This window comes from Toxorhynchites rutilus, chromosome 1 (genome assembly GCF_029784135.1).
Source record: "Toxorhynchites rutilus septentrionalis strain SRP chromosome 1, ASM2978413v1, whole genome shotgun sequence".
Taxonomy (NCBI): Eukaryota; Metazoa; Arthropoda; class Insecta; order Diptera; family Culicidae; genus Toxorhynchites; species Toxorhynchites rutilus.
The window spans coordinates 125,932,564-125,952,505 of record NC_073744.1 but is presented as its reverse complement, the minus strand read 5'-3'; the positions used below and the strand labels follow the sequence as shown (position 1 = coordinate 125,952,505).

At 39.5% G+C, this 19,942-nt stretch overlaps 1 protein-coding gene across 1 annotated transcript in view; it reads right to left on the bottom strand.

The window, feature by feature from the left end:
* LOC129766260 (uncharacterized) overlaps positions 1-19,942 on the bottom strand; it is a 200,417-nt gene that overhangs the window by 137,376 nt on the left and 43,099 nt on the right. Inside the window, exon 2 of the mRNA XM_055766777.1 lies at positions 6,540-7,063. Coding sequence (XP_055622752.1) covers positions 6,540-6,959 — 420 coding nt within the window. The 5' untranslated portion in view covers positions 6,960-7,063. The remainder of the gene's footprint in view (positions 1-6,539; positions 7,064-19,942) is intronic.

Genomic DNA, 19,942 nt, shown 5'->3' with positions numbered 1-19,942 from the left:
TAGGTGTTGAGTATTTTTGTACTCACTCGGGATATGTTTCCCTAAAACGTACTTTTAAACTGAAAAGCCTGGAAAAATCGTCATTTCAGATACTAGAGGTAAATGAACTTTCGCGGTTCGAGTACTACGTAAACATGAGATGTGCAATAATTTCAGAGGGAAATGTAAAATACAATGATCGTTTGACAATTCTTCCGTTCACATATTTTGGTAGTCCTAGGCATCATATCAAACGTAAAAGGACGTTCATCAAATTTATTTGTAAAGAAGAACATAATCTATTACAACAATTTCGATGCATTCTAAAATAATATTCGAAGTGGTAAACAAGTGGATTGCATAATATAATTGTGTAGTTCTACGTCGAAAATATGCGGTCGTGTCCAAGATACAACCCCTTACATTTTTTTTGATCTCACGAATGATCAAGTCAGATTCCTCTTCCTGATCGATCAGCAACACTTTCAAGCTGTTGATATTTCAGAAGAATATTCTGAACTGCTCGACGGCTTACTCCATATTTCTTTACTATTTTCCGCAGAGATTCGTTGAAGTCACACACAATACAATTTCGGACTTGCATTGGAATTCGGTGTCATTTTTCGACAGCTTACAAAAACAATTCACTTGGTCACAAGAGGTTGGTTTTAGAGCTCTACAATTTATGTCTGCGATAGATGTAAACAATGAAGTATCAACACCGAGGAGTGCACACATGAAAAATACTCAATAACATGGTTGTGGATTTTTTTATGTTTCACCATCCTAACTATAATTTAAGGACAAAAAATCATTATCATCGCTCTTGAAAAAAAAATGTTTGTATGGTAAAACAAGCTTTGGAGTTTTAGTTTTCAAGTCAAGAACAGTTTAAAGGGTATGTCACATCAAATTGCATCACGGAAAAAACGCTGTAGAAATTTAATTTTTAGGAATTATATCTTCAGCTTTCGCTTATAATCAGATAAGAGTGTATAGTGTATGTGTCACATCGGGACATCGGTAAAATGCTGGGAATCGTCCAATCCACGGTCAGCAGAGTACTAAAACGATACTTCGAGAACCTAACCACCGACCGGAAGGTGAAGAACGGAAAAAATGGATGCTCCGTCAGTGAAAAAGATCACAAGCGCGTAGTTAAGCAGTTTAGACGTGATCCGAGAAGTTCGGTCCGGGATGTCGACAATAAGCTGAATTTGTCAAGTTCATTCATCCAGCGGACCAAGCAGCGGGAGGGCCTGCGTACATACAAGGTTCAGAAGGCTCCTAACCGCGACGAAAGGCAAAACATGGTGGGGAAGACGCGAGCCCGGAAGCTGTACACCGAAATGCTGACGAAGCCGCATTGCCTGGTGATGGACGACGAAACCTACGTCAAAGCGGACTTTCGTCAGCTGCCGGGCCTGTTGTTCTTCTCCGCAGAGGACAAATTCAGCGTTCCGGAGGAGATTCGCAAGCAGAAACTATCCAAGTTTGCCAAAAAGTACATAATGTGGCAAGCGATCTGCTCTTGCGGAAAGCGGAGCGCCCCCTTCGTGATGACCGGCACGGTAAACGGGCAGGTTTACCTTAAGGAGTGCCTACAGAAGCGCTTACTACCACTATTGAAGCAGCACGAGGGCCCGACCATCTTCTGGCCGGATCTCGCTTCGTGCCACTATTCAAAGGACGTGTTGGAGTGGTACGAAGCCAACGGGGTCACCTTCGTGCCAAAGGAAATGAACCCACCCAACGCGCCGGAGCTTCGCCCAATAGAGAAATATTGGGCGATTATGAAGCAGGCGCTCCGGAAGAACCCAAAAGTTATCAAATCGGAGGCGGACTTCAAGAGAAAATGGATTTCTGTTAAAAAAAAACTACAACCTGACGTTGTACAGAACCTTATGGACGGGGTAAAGAGGAAGGTGCGAGCATACGGGCTTGGGCTCGAAGTATGAATAAAAAGAAAATGCCAAAAATTGTCTAAAATTTTCAAAAGGATCGGTCTACTGGGCGAATTTCTACAGCGTTTTTTCCGTGATGCAATTTGATGTGACACACCCTTTAGAAACGCATAAGTTTTGTTTCAATTTCAATTTATATTAAAGTGATTTTTTTCTAGTTTTCTTGTTTTGAGCACGGTACAAATTGATAAAAAGACAGAACAACAAAAAATGGTCGAGAAAACGGTACTGTTCCGTTCAAAACGGTACGTTTGGTCAGTCTATTCTCAATTCGGAGATGGCATTAGTAGTAGTAATAGTAGTGTAATAGTGACATTATTCATGTGCCTTTTAAAAAAAGTAAAAGGGTTATGTTCGAGACACGACCGCATAGTTGACATAGGTTAAGTTATTATATTTGTTCATGTTGATTTCAATCGCTTTGAGAGCGATACGCCTTCGTAGTCGAACTTGTTGATAATTATGCACGAATGTACGAGTAATTAGAAACTCTTATTGCATTCAACAAACCAACCAATGGATAAATCATAATTTAATGTTTTGCAATAGAAGTGTCCAAACCGATTGGTGCAAAAAACTCGTAAATCCATCGAGAAATAACTGGTCATGAATGGCCATAAGTTGAACGTTCTGCGTGACGTGATCAATATTTAGTTTTTCAAATTATACCCACAATATGTTCCCGAAAGACGCACTTCTACACCCAAACTAGCGTTGGCTGAAAACATTTCGTCTTTGGCAGAAATGATGCCATTTCGTGTGCTGGAGAGTCAAATGCGCAAATATTGTGCTGTTTTAAAAGCTAAAAAATGGTTTGCATGTATGCGAGCAGACATCTCTTTCTTTTTTCTTTTCTCATTTCATTTGGGATTGTGCCAAAAAAAAAAGTCCATACGACGTCAATGGGTATAGAACCAAGGTCTGCTGGAATGCAAAGATATTTCACACAACCACGCTATCAATATAGCTGCCAGTGCTGTTATATTGAAGCGTGATAATATTACACCTCATCTAAAAAAGACGGGTGGGTAATGTCGGGGACATAACCGGAGTGACGTAGGACTATACAAAGGGGACAGCTTTTTCTAAATATATATTTTAAATATATTGTTTTATTTTCTTCTCCTACGTGGATACCTACTTATCTACCTGAAATATGGATTAGTTTACTGTTTACTCTTTATGAACATGTTGGGAGTTCTAAAAAGAACCTTTGGTGTTGTGTTTTTGCGTTTTTTTCACAAACTTTCTCATTTTTTTCTCACTGTCTTATAGTTGATTCTTGATTTTTTCTGAAAGCTTTGTACTTATTAAATGTTCAACGCCGGGCATCTTTTGGCGTATGCACATATCGTACAATCAAAATGATGGCGATGATAGGGAATGCATGTGGTCATCAGCTCATTCACTATCATATATTTCACTATTGAGCACATTACCGTACCTTAAACTGTGGTTTCGGAGACGAATGAATTGTAAGATTTGTATCTCCGCAAACAAAGTAAATAAAAATGAAAAAGAACTGAGGTTTTGGAGACGAACTCTACGATCTGTCGAGAAATAAACGAGCTATAAGCGTTCTGAAAAATCAACAGTAAATACAGGGACGAATGACCTTCGGATTGAAGTCCTTTAAAATAAGAACAGAGCAGCAGGAAATACATAGCTCATCATATTGCTCCTTAGTTATGTTTCTATACAATGCAGATGTAACGTCCGTCAATTTTCAACATCAGTTATCAACCAAAGAAAGCAGTTCTTGCTACCGAGAAAATTCGTTAAGGCCATCCTGCATACAATTTGAAGCCACTTTTTTGGTTTGTAAAAACTGAATAATCAATTCAAAAGACCCCAGCCACCAATATGTTCAAAAACAAGCATAAACAAAATAATTCAGTTCATATTATATGTCATATTATGTCACTTTAGAATGCATTGGTATTGTGAATAACTTTTAATAACTCTTCTATCAATGGTTTAATGGCCCTGAAAAGCGCCGTGTTTTACGGTGGCTGGTTTTGCCACCAAAGCAGTCTGTATCTGTATCTTCTACATGCTGCCGTTTTGCGATTGCGTTTGCCGCTCGCCACTCGCTGCAACTGCCTGTTGTTGTCTTAATGTCCACCGAACCGAATGTGGTCTGTTCTGAATGCGGGTTTTCTTATCGTCGCGAGCAGCTTTGCCAGCCAACTCGATCACTTCGGCGGCCGAAACTATATAACGCCGGCTAGGTGGACTGGTGCACTGGTACTAACGCGCTCGGCCTAGCTACCCTTGCGGAGCAATTGGCAGACCAAAACGGTTCGAGCGGGATTTTGCCTTTCCCTTCACTTTTCCTCCTTTTCCATGTCCAGACATGGCTGCTTGTGTTGGTTTGTTGATGTGGTGTGGTGCGAAACGATGTGGTGTACGGTTTGAATGAGAATGATCGTTACGGCAGCGGAGCGGGGATTTTTAAGCTGACTGGCTGGCTCGAGAATTACGCATGTGTAAGACTGCGACCAATGTTTCGTTATTTTTTTTCTTTTTCCTTTCCAATCGTGCTTCATTCTATTTCGCTGCTGCTCTGGTTGCCCGTTTTGGTCGGTACGATTTGAGGAGCACAAAATGGACCAATCAAAAATGGGCACATAGTGCATTTTGACAATGCTTGATATTTCACAATTATTCAATTATTTATCTCAAGAAAAATGAAATGTTATTCGTTATGATAGATGCGTAGATATATTTCCTATCAATTGATGCAAACACCTTTGGGATCTATTGAGAAATGCTCGAGTTATAAGCGTTCCAAATCTTGCATTTTTTCCTACTTTTTCAGTGCCTAGATTTCCATTTCACCCCCTATATCTTCCGGTTAGACGTAGTCCTACGTCAAAAGAAAATGGAAAGTGTTTTCTAAGAGGGTAAAGGAGAACATGAATGAGAGGTAAAGGAGAACATGAAGGAGAACATGAATGAGAATCTCTGTCTGGGCCGTGAATTTGGCAAACTATATGAAAGCTTTCATATGTTTTCATTTAGATGTGTCTCCTGTTTCGCTCGCTCATATTGGTTCTAGCATATATATTATACAAATGATATACATGTATTGGGGAGTGAAACATTTGTTGTTATTTTTCAGCTCATTTAATGTCATAAATCGGAATGGCATAACATGTGCTAAAAATTAATTTTGGGTGTACATTTAAAATTATTGTTATAAGAAAGATACCAAATAAACATCCTACTATCCTATCTACTATAAAATTAACATTCACATGACAACCATTTGGGAACAGTAACTCACGTAAACAGTTATTCTCGCATGAATCCCCCAACGATTGCCTTTTTGGAACCAATGTTGAATCAAAGCACAATTAATGACAACTAATCGCATATGTGCGTACACATGTGTAATCTCATTCGGTCACTGTTTGGCACTTAATTTCATTAACTATGCATTACCACTGCCGGATGGCAGTTACAAAAGAACAAGAGCGGATTTCACGTAATTACTAGATTTACTGTTCCGCACATAATTGAAAACAGCTGTTTAGCTAATGAAGCATTTTTCCATGTCATCTAATCTGCTCCAATTCGACATCCATTACCTTATTAATTATGAGGTCCACCATTTGTGTCCCATCGCTTTGAAGTAGTTTGTCCTTTTGTCAACCAAATCGCCATTACTATTCCCGTGCATTCCGCATTCATTGAAACAAAATAGAGCCGTTTTCTTTTTCGTCCCGAAAGCGTAATCCATTCGGCTCCGGTGTGGACACTAACAGTAAACAGGACATTTCCGAACAGAGCGATTTCATTGATGAGCATTTCAAACATGATTAAAAACGAATGACGGCTTCCACGCGCTAAATTCTGTCGGCCATTGGAAAGCGCAGCATATCCTCGACCCGGCAGCTTTTGGGACATGTTTGGACAAAAACGATGCAAACGAGGCTTTCCGAATGCATGACAGACGAATAAAGGATTTCAGCGAAATCCGCACCGACATCGATGAGCGTTGCCACATTAACGGACTACGGTTTATGGCCGTTCTGATGGAAATATTGGTCGTAATAACCCACTAAAAGACGCGGGCCGCACAAGTTCGCCGGAACACATAAGCTCATTCGGGGCTAATGAACCAAAGAAATCCACGCCGAGCGAACCGGGTTTTGCGGGCGTCGGAAAATGCATATAAACTTCGTTTATGGTTTATATAAAAATTAAATTAACGCCGAAGCGGGAATTCCCATCGAGAAGTCCTACGGAATGAATGCACAAGCGAACGTTGCTCTGAACTCTGACGGATGCAGCAGGGTTTCCATACGACACCCAAACCCAAATAGGATGTCAACAGAAACTAATGAAAAATAATGGCTAACCAATGGGGAAGAAAGCAAAACACAACGACAGGCAGAACCATGGGAAATTCTAGCTAGCATAGAAAAAAGTTGTGGGAGTGAAAACCCGGCACAGTTGGTAGATATTTAATTAGCATCCGCTCCGGTCGGATCAGTTATATTGCTGTTGTTGTTTTGAAGTTAGTCGGATGTTTCTCAAGCCTAATTACACAGCAAATTCAATAGGGCTCGCAGTTTTTTTCAAACTTACCAGCAACGCACTGAATCCATGGTCGTCAAACCGTCCGACGGCAGCAATATTGTTATCGATTTCTCGCAGAACTTTCAGAGCTTCCTCGGTTTGAGGCAACAGTGTCACTGGTGGCGTACTTTCACGTCCCAACGAGGGCTGGGGATAATCGTAGAACTTCCAGTTCACCTGTCGCACGAGAAGCTGTGGAATGCGTCGATGTTGGTCACCATCACCGACCGCGGTTGCATTTTCACTCGGACAGTAGTAAAGAAGAGCCGGTCTAGGCGTTGATCCACTTTGGCCTGATGGGGCCGGCGTTTGTTGCTTGCTGGGAAGCGATGCCAGACTTACGTTAAGGTCAGTTGTCAGGGCAGAAAGATTGTTAACATTTCGATGTGATGGTGGATTGCTTTCGTTCTGTACGCCATCAATGGTCATTACAAAACACACTATTCGTCGAGTGGATGTACTTTACACTCAAAGTCACCGCCCAGATATCCTTGGAGATTTGCTACAATCACATAGTGGACTATACAATGGTTCTGTAAAATAGTTAAGATTAAAAAAGGGTATGTCAGGTAAATAATTTCTAGCATTACAGAACACTGAGAAGATTTATTCACAAATTGTAGAATAATTTACTTCTACTGACATAAATATAATTTGTAACAGAGGACCCCCATTGCATCCTCCCAGACCAACCAGTTTTCACAATTTTTCGCACTGCGCTTTCATTTGGCGGAATGATGCAACACGAACTCGAAATGGGTCGACACAATCAGGAAACCAAGTAATCAAATGGGAAATAAATCCGAATAAACACAAACCAGAAAGCAATGGGGCGAATAGTTTCATCCCCCTTTATCGATGCCAGAGGTAGGAGCGAATAATTTACACAAATTGTCATGGATTCTTTTCGCTTTTCGCGTTCTTCGGTAGAATTACATACTGCCTTTCTCCGAAGGAATGATGTCCCTCTCTTCGGACCACATTTCCGAATTACTCATCCCCATGAACAAAAATTTAAAAACTAAACAATCATAAGGTTCTCCCGATAACCCAAAATCAACTGTTTTTATAACATTTTTTACACACTAGGATCGTTCACGGGTTCAATCCCAGAAATATTCATTGATAGACGAATGAACCTTGTAATATGAAGCGTCAATAACAGAAAAATCAGTCAATATATAAATTCGCGAAAAATGAGTAATGATTAAACGTTCTATCGGACGATTTTCGAATTTCAAAATAAGTGCTCATATGTCTAAAGTCGGAACTACAATGATTCGATTCATTTCGTAGTTACTTGAACGAATTTATTGCTAGGCCAAATACAAAATTGATAGAAAAGAAGGTAAGAACCTCTGAACGAAAAGGGAATAGGAACCTGGTAAAACGCATATGACCCATTCCAGCGTGACGTGACAACGTTTTATTTATTTATTTATTTATTTATTTATTTATTCGACAAATCAACGGGTATACAGAACCCAAATGACGCTTACGTACTAAATTATAATTAAAAACTTAATAACTAGACGGAGTATTTGTGATCGAAGAGATGTATCTTTTTCTAAGTGATGTGCGTGATATCCCGAGGTCAAAATATATACTGTGTCTATTGAACTCTCGACACATACTCGATATTGGCTCGTAGTATCCGTAATTCGTGCGTGAAAACGGTATCTGGAGGAAGTTATGAGATCTCAGATTCCTTTGCTGGATATTAAAGTTCACAAGTTGTAAAAGCTCTGAACAGTCTATGTGCGACAGTATCAAGTCGGAAATGAAACATATTCTGGCAAGGTTGCGGCGATTACACAAAGAATCAAGCCCGATGAGTCTGCAGCGATATTCGTAACTGGGAAGGTTGCTGGGATCACTCCAAGGTAGATTCCGTAGAGCAAATTTAACGAATTTGCGCTGGATAGCTTCTAGCCGCAGAATGCTGTTTTGATAGTATGATGACCAAACAATTGATGCATACTCGAGTATCGAACGAACGAGGGAACAATATACGGCCTTTATGCAGTGTATGTCCCTGAAGTGTTTTGTTGCACGAAACATAAATCCGAGCATTTTGGATGATTTCGTCGTTATATATGCATTGTGCTCACGAAATGTAAGCCTAGAGTCGAGCATAACTCCTAGGTCCTTGACACAATTGACTCGTTGTAATATACAGCCCTGCAACTTGTAGTTGAAGTGGACTGTAGTGCGTTTACGCGAGAATGAAATAATTGAGCATTTGGTGGGGTTTAGAATCATTCTATTTTTGTCACACCATGCAGCAAATGCATCGATTTGCGACTGTAGAAATGCTGCATCATTTTCACTATTAATTAAATAGTACAATTTAAAGTCGTCTGCGTAAGACAATTTTTGACAATCCAAAACAAAATTGATGTCGTTCAGAAATAGCAGGAAAATGTATGGTCCTAAGTGACTTCCTTGGGGAACACCCGAAGTAACACTGAAGGTCTTGGAAATAGTGTCACCAATTTTAACAGACATCTGTCGATTTACCAGATAGGATTGCAACCATTTAAGAAAGAAGCCGTTGAAACCGAGACGATTAAGTTTGGCAATTATTAACTGGTGATTGATGGTATCGAAAGCCGCCGAAAAATCGGTGTAAACTGCATCTATTTGCTAACGCGACTGTAGGGCACGAGCAATAAATGATGTGTAAACAACTAGGGTTGTAGTTGTTGATCGCTTCGAAATAAATCCATGTTGTTGTTCAGCTATATAGCTCTTGCATGTGTAGGAGATGTAATCCAAGACGATGAGCTCGAGTAGCTTAGATATTGCACATAAGCAAGCGATCCCTCTGTAGTTCTGCACTTCTTTCTTGCTGCATTTCTTAAAAACCGGGAAGACATAAGCCTTTTTCCATATATCTGGAAACATGCCAGAATCTACGGAGAGATTGAAAAGGAGACTCAGTGGGTAAGACAAACTATCGGTACACTTTTTCAAAACAATGGAGGGGACTCCGTCTGGTCCAGGGTTGGAAGAACGTTTCAGCTTATGGCAGGCGTCTTTGACGATGTTCTGGTTAATTATAGGTGGTGATCCAAACGTTGCAAGATGAGGTATATTAGCGGTTGCGGAGACAATTTGCTCATGATTAAGACATTCCTTGACGAAAACACTCTTGAATTGGCACCGGAACAGCCCACAGATACTTTCTCGGCTGGAAGCTACAACATTTCCACGTGTCATCACAGTCGGTAGACCGGACTCTCTCTTTTGGTTGTTGACAAATTCCCAAAATCTCTTGGGGTTACATTTTAAAGTGGATTGCACGCGGTTCTGATAACTGGCAAATAAAACTTTGTTAAGACGTTTGTAATTGCTGTGGACCAGCGCGTAACGGGTTTTCCAATAATACGAGCGAAATCTAGTGAAATTTCTCAAAGCGGATCTCTTCGCTGCTTTCAAATGTTTCAGATTACGATTTGACCACGGAGGTTGCTGAATATTATGGGTTCTTTTCTTCGGGACAAACTGGTCAATTGCATAGAGCAACACATTTGATAAAGCAAGAGAGCCAGATTCAGCATCACATGCATCTAAAATGGCGTTCCAATCAATGTTCAGAAAAAATCTATTCATTGATAGAAAGTCAGCCTTGTTGAAGTTGTAATGGACCGATTCAGCTGTGCCTGCAAACATGAGTGGTGGCGAGACACGCAACGAAATGAGGAGCGGAGGGTGATGATGACACACTTTCACCAAAGGAAACGATGACTCGATCACTGTTGTGTTTGAAATGAGCTCAGTATTGGTGAAGCATAAGTCAAGTATGCGGTTGTTTGCATTGACGATTCCATTCAATTGACTTAGTCCAGCGAAGCTAATACTGTCGAGTAGACATTCGGTCTGGCGGTGCATAGTCGAATGCAGGATATCAGGGTGATAATAATTCGATGTGTTGAGGATCCATTTAATGCCTGGTAGATTATAGTCACCCAGCAAGATAATATTGTCTTTAGGTTTCATTAGTTCAGTAATCCAAATTAACGATGAAATATGTTGTTCAATCACAGATGAATCATTTGTGAGGTCAGGTGGAACGTATGCAACTCCGATGAAAATAGTGTGGAGGCTCAGCGACACAGTCACCCAGATCTGCTCAATCTTAGGCCCATTAGGGGGAAGCAATTCACGAGAATGAATTCTTGAATGAATGGCCAGAAGGACTCCACCTCCATGAAGTTTATTACTGTTCATCGTAGATCGATCCAGTCGGTAGACATTGTAAAGTGGACCGAAAATCTGCTTAGACAGTGTGTTGCTATTGAGCCATGTTTCAGTGAGTGCAATGAAGTCGTAAGAAGCATCAGAACTAGCTTGAAGATAGTCAGAAATAGTGGAATTCATACCACTGACATTTTGGTAATAGATAACCAATTCGTAAATCATACCAGCGATGCTCGCACTTATCGGTTGCGATCCGCCTGAGGGCTCAAGTGATTGTGTTGTTGTGACGACAGAGCTACCTAGTTCAATTACTGAGGAGCTTTCGGTGTGGGAGGAAGGCATAAAAAACGGTCTGATTCGACTGAGCATTCTGTTGTGCGACTGATTGTAGTTGCTAGTCAGAGCCAGCAGTATCCTTGCGAGAGGGTAAATTTTGCACTGCATTAGTTGATGATTTACGATTTGAGAAAGGTGATATTGACACACCACTGGGCCAGAAGTTTTTAGAACAAATTACGCTTACTATCGAATCTGGAACGCTTAACTTGAACGAAATGAAAGTTAACGGAATATCATCATCCCTATTCTGACGGATTAACTTATGGCACCGAATTTTCGAAGCTTCAACGCTGCATCTCTTCGAAATATAAAGAGCAATATTTCCAGTTGTCTCTGTTGGTAGGAATCGTGTCAAATAAAACCAATCAGATCGTTTAGCGACCGGAGCAACGGAGAGCGTGGGGAGTGTAGCGGTATGCTGGATACTTGCGTTGTTTCGTGATCCGGACCCATTGTCCATGCAGGAATTAATTCCAGAGGTTAGCATGTTGATAGTAGTGGATGTCCGTTGTTGGTTAAGATCTGCATCTGGTATCAGTGAAGAACGAATCAGTTGTGTAGTATCTCGACCGACTTCGGCCGGACATATACAAGAGGGCACATTACCTGTGAAACTAGATGAGGAGGCCGGCACAGGTGCGCCTATCTCTGGATTACTTGTGGAGTAGGTTGCAAGAGGCTGTGATGATGTTACTACCGCATTAACGATGGTAGGATGATGTGCAACTATAGGATCTAGTAGAGGTTCTCGCTGGTGAATTGTTGAGATGTTATGTCTCCTATCTATTTCTGAGACTGTAAATGATGCTGCGGTCATCGGTGGGTTGAAATCAGACGCATCTACTGACGCATCAACTCTCGTTCTTTTGCCGATCCTAGAAGTTGCTATATGAGTTGAAGAGCAACTACTGGTCCTGTTTCTCTTTTTATTGCGGGTTTTCTCCACAAGTTGATCAGCATCGGCGACTCATCGACTTTTGACTCACTAAAAACAGGTTTCCTCTCGTTTTCATGTATAAATCACATGATCCTACAAGAATTCGCTTGTTGGCAGCCCAATACTTTTGTGACGTGACAACGCCTGTCTTTTTGCGATTTTCGACTTTTGAACATTTATGTTGTATTTACAGTTCCGTTTCAAAACACACAAATAAACTTTTTTCTATGATTTGTCAACAAAAGATGAACGTAGATTCCTGAATATTCAATTTTTCAGAAAACTCACAAGAACTTAGAAAAAATCGACAAGCGTTTTGTGACGTGACAATGCGCTCTGTGCGAAAAAACAAAGCGTTGTCCCGTCACACAATGAATAAGTTATATTAAATAAGAATTTCATCGTATCATAACAAGTCATTTTTTGGACTATTGACCCTCATTGTTTGCTTATGTTACTTAGGTTCATCTGATAAACTAGAAAGTCATAGGAGGGTCGACCGCATAGTTGACGTAGGATTCCGTTAGGCTATCTCTTGATTTTGGATATTTTTAAAGAATTACATCGTTAAACTCTTCGATAATGATTTGGTTGCCCTGAAAAGGGCAATTTTGTTTGGTTGTTGGGTATTGTTTGTTCACTCCACCAGTGTTTACCAAGTGATGATGGCAGAAGGATGGTAAACAGCCGTTGGATGGTGTGTATCAGATAAAAGATACCGAAGTGGAACGAGGTATGATGAAAACCGCCCTCTGTGATCCTAGACGAGATGCCTCCTGTGATATGTATAGATGAAATAAAGAAAAAAACTCACCAATATCGAATTTCAAAAACCGACCATGTACATTTTGTTTATTGGCCCAAAAAAAAAATCTGTGCAAAGTTTCAGCTCGATCGGACATGATTTAGAGGTGCCTCAACGCACTCAAAGTTTTGATTCTTAGATCCTCGAAAATCTCGATCTGGTGTCATCTCGAAAAAAAAGTCGATTTTCGGCCAAAAATATTTTTCGTGAAAACATCAGATCACGACGTTTCATGCATGTTTAAGTCATTTGGCATCGAAAAAAAAATCGATTTTCCAAATTTCCTTTACTCCCCCCTTGGAAGATTTTCGAGGATCAAAAAATCTAAACTTTGAGCGCTTTGAGGCTCCCCTTAATCATGTCCGATCGAGCTGAAACTTTTTTTTTTGGCCAATAAACAAAATGTACATGGTCGGTTTTTGAAATTTGACATGACCATTTTCGCTGTCACCCTAGGAAACACACCTTGGTTTTTAATTTTAGCAAATTAAAATAAATCGTTTCATATATCAAGTTATTTTTCACACAACTGCTGCCATGTACAATTTTACACTTACACTTGCGCTAAATTTTTCACAATAAACGATCGGTCATTGATATGAAATTTAACGAAGTAACCCCCGACTTGCATATATTTGCAATCCCGATTTCCCCCTGGCAGCTTGGTTAAGATGTTTCTGTTAGGGAACACATTTCGGTAGGAACAAAAGCTCCCCCTACTTTCATGTATTTGCAATGTCGATTTCCTCCAGGCAGCTTGATTTTGATGTCTCTGTTAGGAAACACATTTCGGTGGGAGCAAAAGCTCCCTCTACTTTTATGTATTTGCAATGTCGATTTCCCCCAGGCAGCTTGGTTTTGAGGGCTCTGTTAGGGACCCGCCGCATGTGTCGTCAATTTCGACCAATCAGAAGTGGGTATTTCCGTTAGGGTTGAGATTTTTCAATTGACGAATTTACGTTGGGTTTACAACCAGATGGCGCAGCGAGTAAAATGAGGATGTTTTGTTTTTTTGGTATGAAACTCGTTCAAATTTTCTAGAAAAATCAGAATTTATCTTCAAATTTCCCGGTTTCACATATTCGTTTTACTCTAAATAGGTTAGAAAGTCACCATTTTACAATGTGGTATATATATTTTGAAAAATGGCTTGGTTTAAGCTTGGTATAACTTTAATTTTTTTCAACTAGGTAAATGATGAGTAGCATTTGTTGTGCTAAAAATACTACAAATCCTTCTCGTATCGGCCCTCACATTATCAATGATATCATCCAACTTAATATGATATCGATTTCATCCCCATTACCCACAGTATTAATATATAATAAGCATTTTTTTAACAATGAAACAAATCCTATTTGCATTGACATTACCCAACCGGAAACAACTCTATTTCGGTTGCACGCAGCAGTTACACGATATCTGACCCGGTACAAACAAGATAAATCACTATATGCCCAGTGAAACTAAATTAAAGAATGTTTTTTGTGAAGGAGGGTTTTCCAGCGGAAGCATTTGCTATAACTTCGCGGAGCACCATTTGAAAACCCTTGTTCTAGTGTATTGGTATTGGAGACTACCATACACTGCATGATTTTCATATGTGTGTGTGTGTAAGCGCTGAGGGTAAACCAAAGATTTTGTATTTTTCAGGTGTCAAGTTTCTATAAGACCAGTTACATTTTGTCGTTAATTTAGTTGTTTTGATCAATAAATCTGGAAAATGCCAAAAAGAAAAGTGCGCACGGAGAGAAAAAAAAGATGCATTTCACCAATAAAATGTTGGTATCAGAGAAATTGCTCGTCGTATTGGACGATCTCATCAAGTAGTGCTCAATTATTTGACGAATCCTCAAGGATACGGTAAGAAGGCGATAGCTCCACGTAAATCAAAGCTCTCTGATATTCCGGTCAGCTAGGAAATAGCTAGAACAGCTTCGAATACCTCAAAATCGCTTATGCAAATGAAGCAATATTTCAATTTGAATGTTACTCGGGTGACAATTCGTCAAGTTTTGATCAAAAATCCTAACATAAAGAGGGTTTAAAAGGTTAAAGCTCCTTATCTTACACCATCTCAAATCGAAAGACGTCTGAGTTTTGCCAAAGCTCACATGAACCGACAGTGGGACATGGTATGTGCCACAAAGAATGTTTCCAAAAGGGTGCATTTTGCTATATACCATAACGAAAAGTTCTTCAATATATAGGTTATCTTCACTGACGAAAAAACCTTCAATTAGGATGGTCCTGATGGTTTCAACGGGTACTGGCGTGATTCATGGAAGAAGGAACAGTATTTTTCAACCAGGAATTTTTGTGGAGGCTCGTGCATGGTTTGGGCAGGATTCTGAGCAACCGGAAAGCTCAAGGTAGCTTTCACATCATTCAAGGATTACATACATGTTCTGGAATCCTCTCTCCTACCGTTTTTGCGTGGATATCGTCACAAAAATTCACATGGATATCGTCACAAAAATTCACATTCCAGCAAAACAATGGAGCAAATGAAATCGACAAATGACTAAACATGAGTATTTTTGATTCTAATGAAAGTTTGTATTCCGTTTGGGTTGGAGGAAAAATGAGTTTTCCACAGCATTTGGGATTTTTTTGACTCAAATGTTACTTTTGAAAAGGGCGTATCGATTTTAGCAGGAGAAACCATTGATAATTTATATCTTAAAACCATGAGTTCTACCGAAATAATGTCTTAGAAAGGGTTCTAGAGTATTGATGTCCAAATTTTTTTTTTAACTTTTTATAGTTACCTCGTTTTATTTACAGGAAAAACTTTGATTTGCAATATCTAAAATATAATTTTTTAAATTTTTTAAAGTTTTCTCATTTAAATAGAAGTTATGTGATAAATTAAATAAATGGGTACAAGATGGTAAAACTATTTTTGACAAACTTTGTGGAACATCGATTTTTTATGATTTTTCAACAATCATTTTTAGCCACGCAGCCATTTTAAAATGTAGCCATGTTCGAAATATTTAAAAATGATCAAATTTATTGTCTTTTAATAGTATTAGAAGTACCGGTAAGTTTCTTCGGTTTTACAACAGATGGCGCAACTTGATTATTATTCCAGTGAATCAAAAAGCTACTGTCATTGCGCGTCTTTTTCAGTATATGTCAAAAAGTTGAAGCGTAAACAACATAGTTTTTTGTCACTTCGAATATGTCGAATTTCGTACCAACGAGAGTGTTACTACATTACTTCAATATGAAGAAAAAGCTGCGGAAAGTCATCGCATTTTGATGAAAGTTTATGATGGTCACCAACTCCAACTAAGCGAACGTGTCAGACGTGGTTTGCACGGTTTAAAAGTGGTTATTTTGACTTGGAAGATGAAGAACGTTCCGCCAAAAATGTTGATGAAGATGAAGAATTGGATCGATCAAGATCCGTCACAAACGCAACATGAACTTGCAGATACACTTGGAGTAGCTCAACAAACCATATTCGATCGTTTCAAAGCAATGGGAATGATTCGAAGGATAGAACATTGGGTGCCGTATGATTTGAAGTCATGAGACGTCGAACGCCGTTTTTTCACGTGTGAACAACTGCCCCAACGGCATAAAAGAAAGAGTTTTTTGCATCGAATCGTTACTGGTGATGAAAAGTTGGTCCATTACGACAATCCTAAACGTCGGGCAACATATGGATACCCCGGCCATGCATCAACATCGACGACCGCCCGGAATATTCGCGGCCAGAAGGTCTATTTAGTGGGACCAACTGGGTGTGGTGCACTATGAACTGCTAAAACCGAATGAAACCATTATGGGGGACCTCTACCGCGACAATTGATGCATTTGAGCCGTGTACTGAAGGAAAAACGACCACAAGACAAGCAGAGATACGATAAAGTTATTTTGCAGCACGACAATACTCAGCCGCATGTCGCGAAACCGCTCAAAACATACTTGGAAACGCTGAAATGGGATGTCCTATCCCACCCGCCGTATTCTCCAGACATTGCTCCGTCCGACTACTACCTTTCTCGATCAATGCAACATGGCTTGGTTGACCAGCACTTCTCCAATTTTGATGAAGTCAAAAATTGGATCGATTCGTGGTTAGCCGACAAACCGACCGATTATTTCCGCAAAGGGATCCTTGAAACTTGCCAGAAACATGGGAAAAAGTTGTGACTAGCGATGGGCAATACTTTGAGTACTAAATTTGTAACCATTCTTACAGAATAACGCATTAATTTTTGATACAAAAACGTATAAACTTACCGGTACTCCTATAAAATTGGCTCTCTAATATGTTTGTCGTATAACGTCATTTTCATGAAATTTTATGAATTTGCTCATAATTTTCAACAACTTTTCCAAATACATCATTATAGTAAAAATGTATGTTTTGGAGTTTGAAAAACATTTGAAGACATGTGGGTTAATACTAAACGTAGCGAAATGTTTTTAAACGTAACTCCTAAACATATAGTATTTTTCTGAAATATCTCGAGAATGGCTGCATTTGTAAGTTTTTTATGTTTTAAATTACATCAGAATTCATAACTTGTGTCTTAAAATTATTGTTAACATACAAAAATTCCAAGTTTCGAAAATCCATAAAAATTCGATGTTCCACAAAGTTCGTCAAAATTAGTTTTATCATCTTGGACCCCTTTTTTAAATTTTCTACTAGATTTCTTTTTTATATGAAAAAAAATTAAAAAAATTAAAAAATACATATACAAATTAAAAAAAAGGTTCTCAAATGGGGATCAACATAGGGTAGGAGCCTGCCTGTTGGTCTCAAATGTTCCTATCTCACGCCTCCACGAAGATCATATGACGACATTTTTAGATCGGGCGTGAACTGGAAACACACACCTGGTCTTGGCTCCGAGAACGGGTGTCGAAAGTGGCTAAGTGAGGGGGTGCGAGCGAGTCAGAGCGCTATATCTCTCCCGGGGAAGGACTCCCGGGTCATGGAGGCCTTGCCAACCCGCTGTCTCCCGGGCAAAGGAGATACACCCAGAAAATGGAGCTACGTTCATGAAGAGTAATTAGAATGCGATCACCCGAGGAGGGTCCCCGAACTGGAGCTGGTCCTGGAACGGGCGTAAGAGCGAGCGGCCAGCGGCTGGAGGGCGATGTGCAAGAGCGGGCCACCAGCCGGGTTCAACCCGAAGAGCTACCGCCACACGGAAACAGCAGCCATCGACATCACCCAAGAAACGCTGCGCCTACGAGACGTGTTGCGACTGCCAGACGACAGTCGTCCACACTTGTGGGTACCACTAGGCGCCGGATCATGTGGACACACGAAATGAATGAATTCGTGATCCGCGCCTATTACATCTGCACTGCTTTGGAGACGGACATGAGCGGTCGCCCTCGAATACTAACAATGTTCGAGGAAGCGTATCCAGAGTTCGTCGGGAGGCTTGATCAGAACGCGATGAACGCGAGGCGTAGAGCGATAGTACGCAACAACATGCTCTCCCAAACGCAAATCGACGAGATCAAGCAGCAGGTGCAGAGAGAAATAAGCTCCAGGAAAAAAAAATAAATTGAAAAAGACAATAAATTAGAAATGTTTTTTTTTTTTCAAATATCTCGAGAATCGCTGCATTTAGAAGGAGATTGATAAGGAGCTTTTTTGTTTTTATCACATCAGGATTCATAAAAATTCGATGTTCCACAAAGTTTGTCAAAAATAGTTATACCATCTTGGACTCATTTTTAGAATTTTTTGCATGACTTTTATTTTATATGAAAAAATCAAAATATATATTTTAGATATTGAAAATCAAAACTTTTTTTTGTAAACAAAAAAAAGAGTCCTAACTTTTTTTCTCAGAGTATATTTTTTTCACGTTTCAACATCAATACTCTATAATTCTTTTGAAGACACTATTTCAGTACGACTCATAGTTTTCGAGAGATAAGTTATCAAAGATTTCTCTTACTAAAATCAATACGCCCTTTTCAAAAGTTACACTTGAGTCAAAAAATTACCAAGTACTGTGGAAAACTCATATTTTCTCCGACCCAAATGGAACACAAACTTTCGTTCGAGTCACAAATACAAGTTTTTAAAATCTACATTTTTAGTTCGATTTAATTTGAAACTGCACAATGCTACTATTCATACCAGCAAGGAAACACCAAGCAATGGATTAAGGACCGCAAATTATTTTTTTTTTGACTGGCTCGCTTTCCAGACTTGAATCCTGCTGAAAATCTTAGGGGGATCCTTGTACGCAGAATCTAAACTGGGGGAAAAGAGGTACACCCCGATCAAAGAGCTCAAGTTCGCAATTTCGGAAGCACGGAAAAATATCGAGAAAACCGTTTAGCAGAATTTGGTAAATAGTATTCCAAAACGAGTTTTCCACGTTATTAGCCGAATTATTGACATGTAAATCAGCCGATCGTTTTGAATTTTTCATTGATAATAATTATGAGTTTTTAAATTGTCTTATAGAAACTGGACAGCTGAAATTATCATATTTAAGCACAATAAACAAACAACTCTTTTGAACGAAATTGACGTTAAATATACTTCATTCTTTAATGTATGAATGTATCTTATTGAAATTCTAACTGTTTGTGTTACAACGAAATAGAATCAGGGTGGTCTTATAGAAGTTGGACAGAGTGTATGATAGACCTTTGGAAGGGCAAGGGGAGATCTCAGTCGAAAGTGAGAAGTATTCAGGACCATAACTCAGATAATAATACGGTGAAATTCATTTTTAATACACTTCATTGATTTTGTGTCGTAACAATGCTTTGTAGAGCATTTTTTCGTACAGACCCTGTTTTAACGTCACAAAATGCATGCCAATTTTTGCAAAGTTCTAGCGAGCTTTTCGAAAAACTGAATACACAGGATTCCACGTTCATCTTGTGTTGACAAATCATACAACAAAGTTCATTTGTAAGTTCTGAAACGAAACTGAAAAAACAGCATTAAGGTTCAACAGTCGGAAACCGCAAAAGATCAGCTGTTGTCACGTCACATTGACATTGGACATTGTTTACCTTTTGGAAATCGTTTGATTTCGCATGAAAATGAGAGAAAAAACTGTTTTTAATCAGTCAGAACGTTTTCGTTACAAACTAGAGTCGTGGTTCGAAAAGTGAAAAATG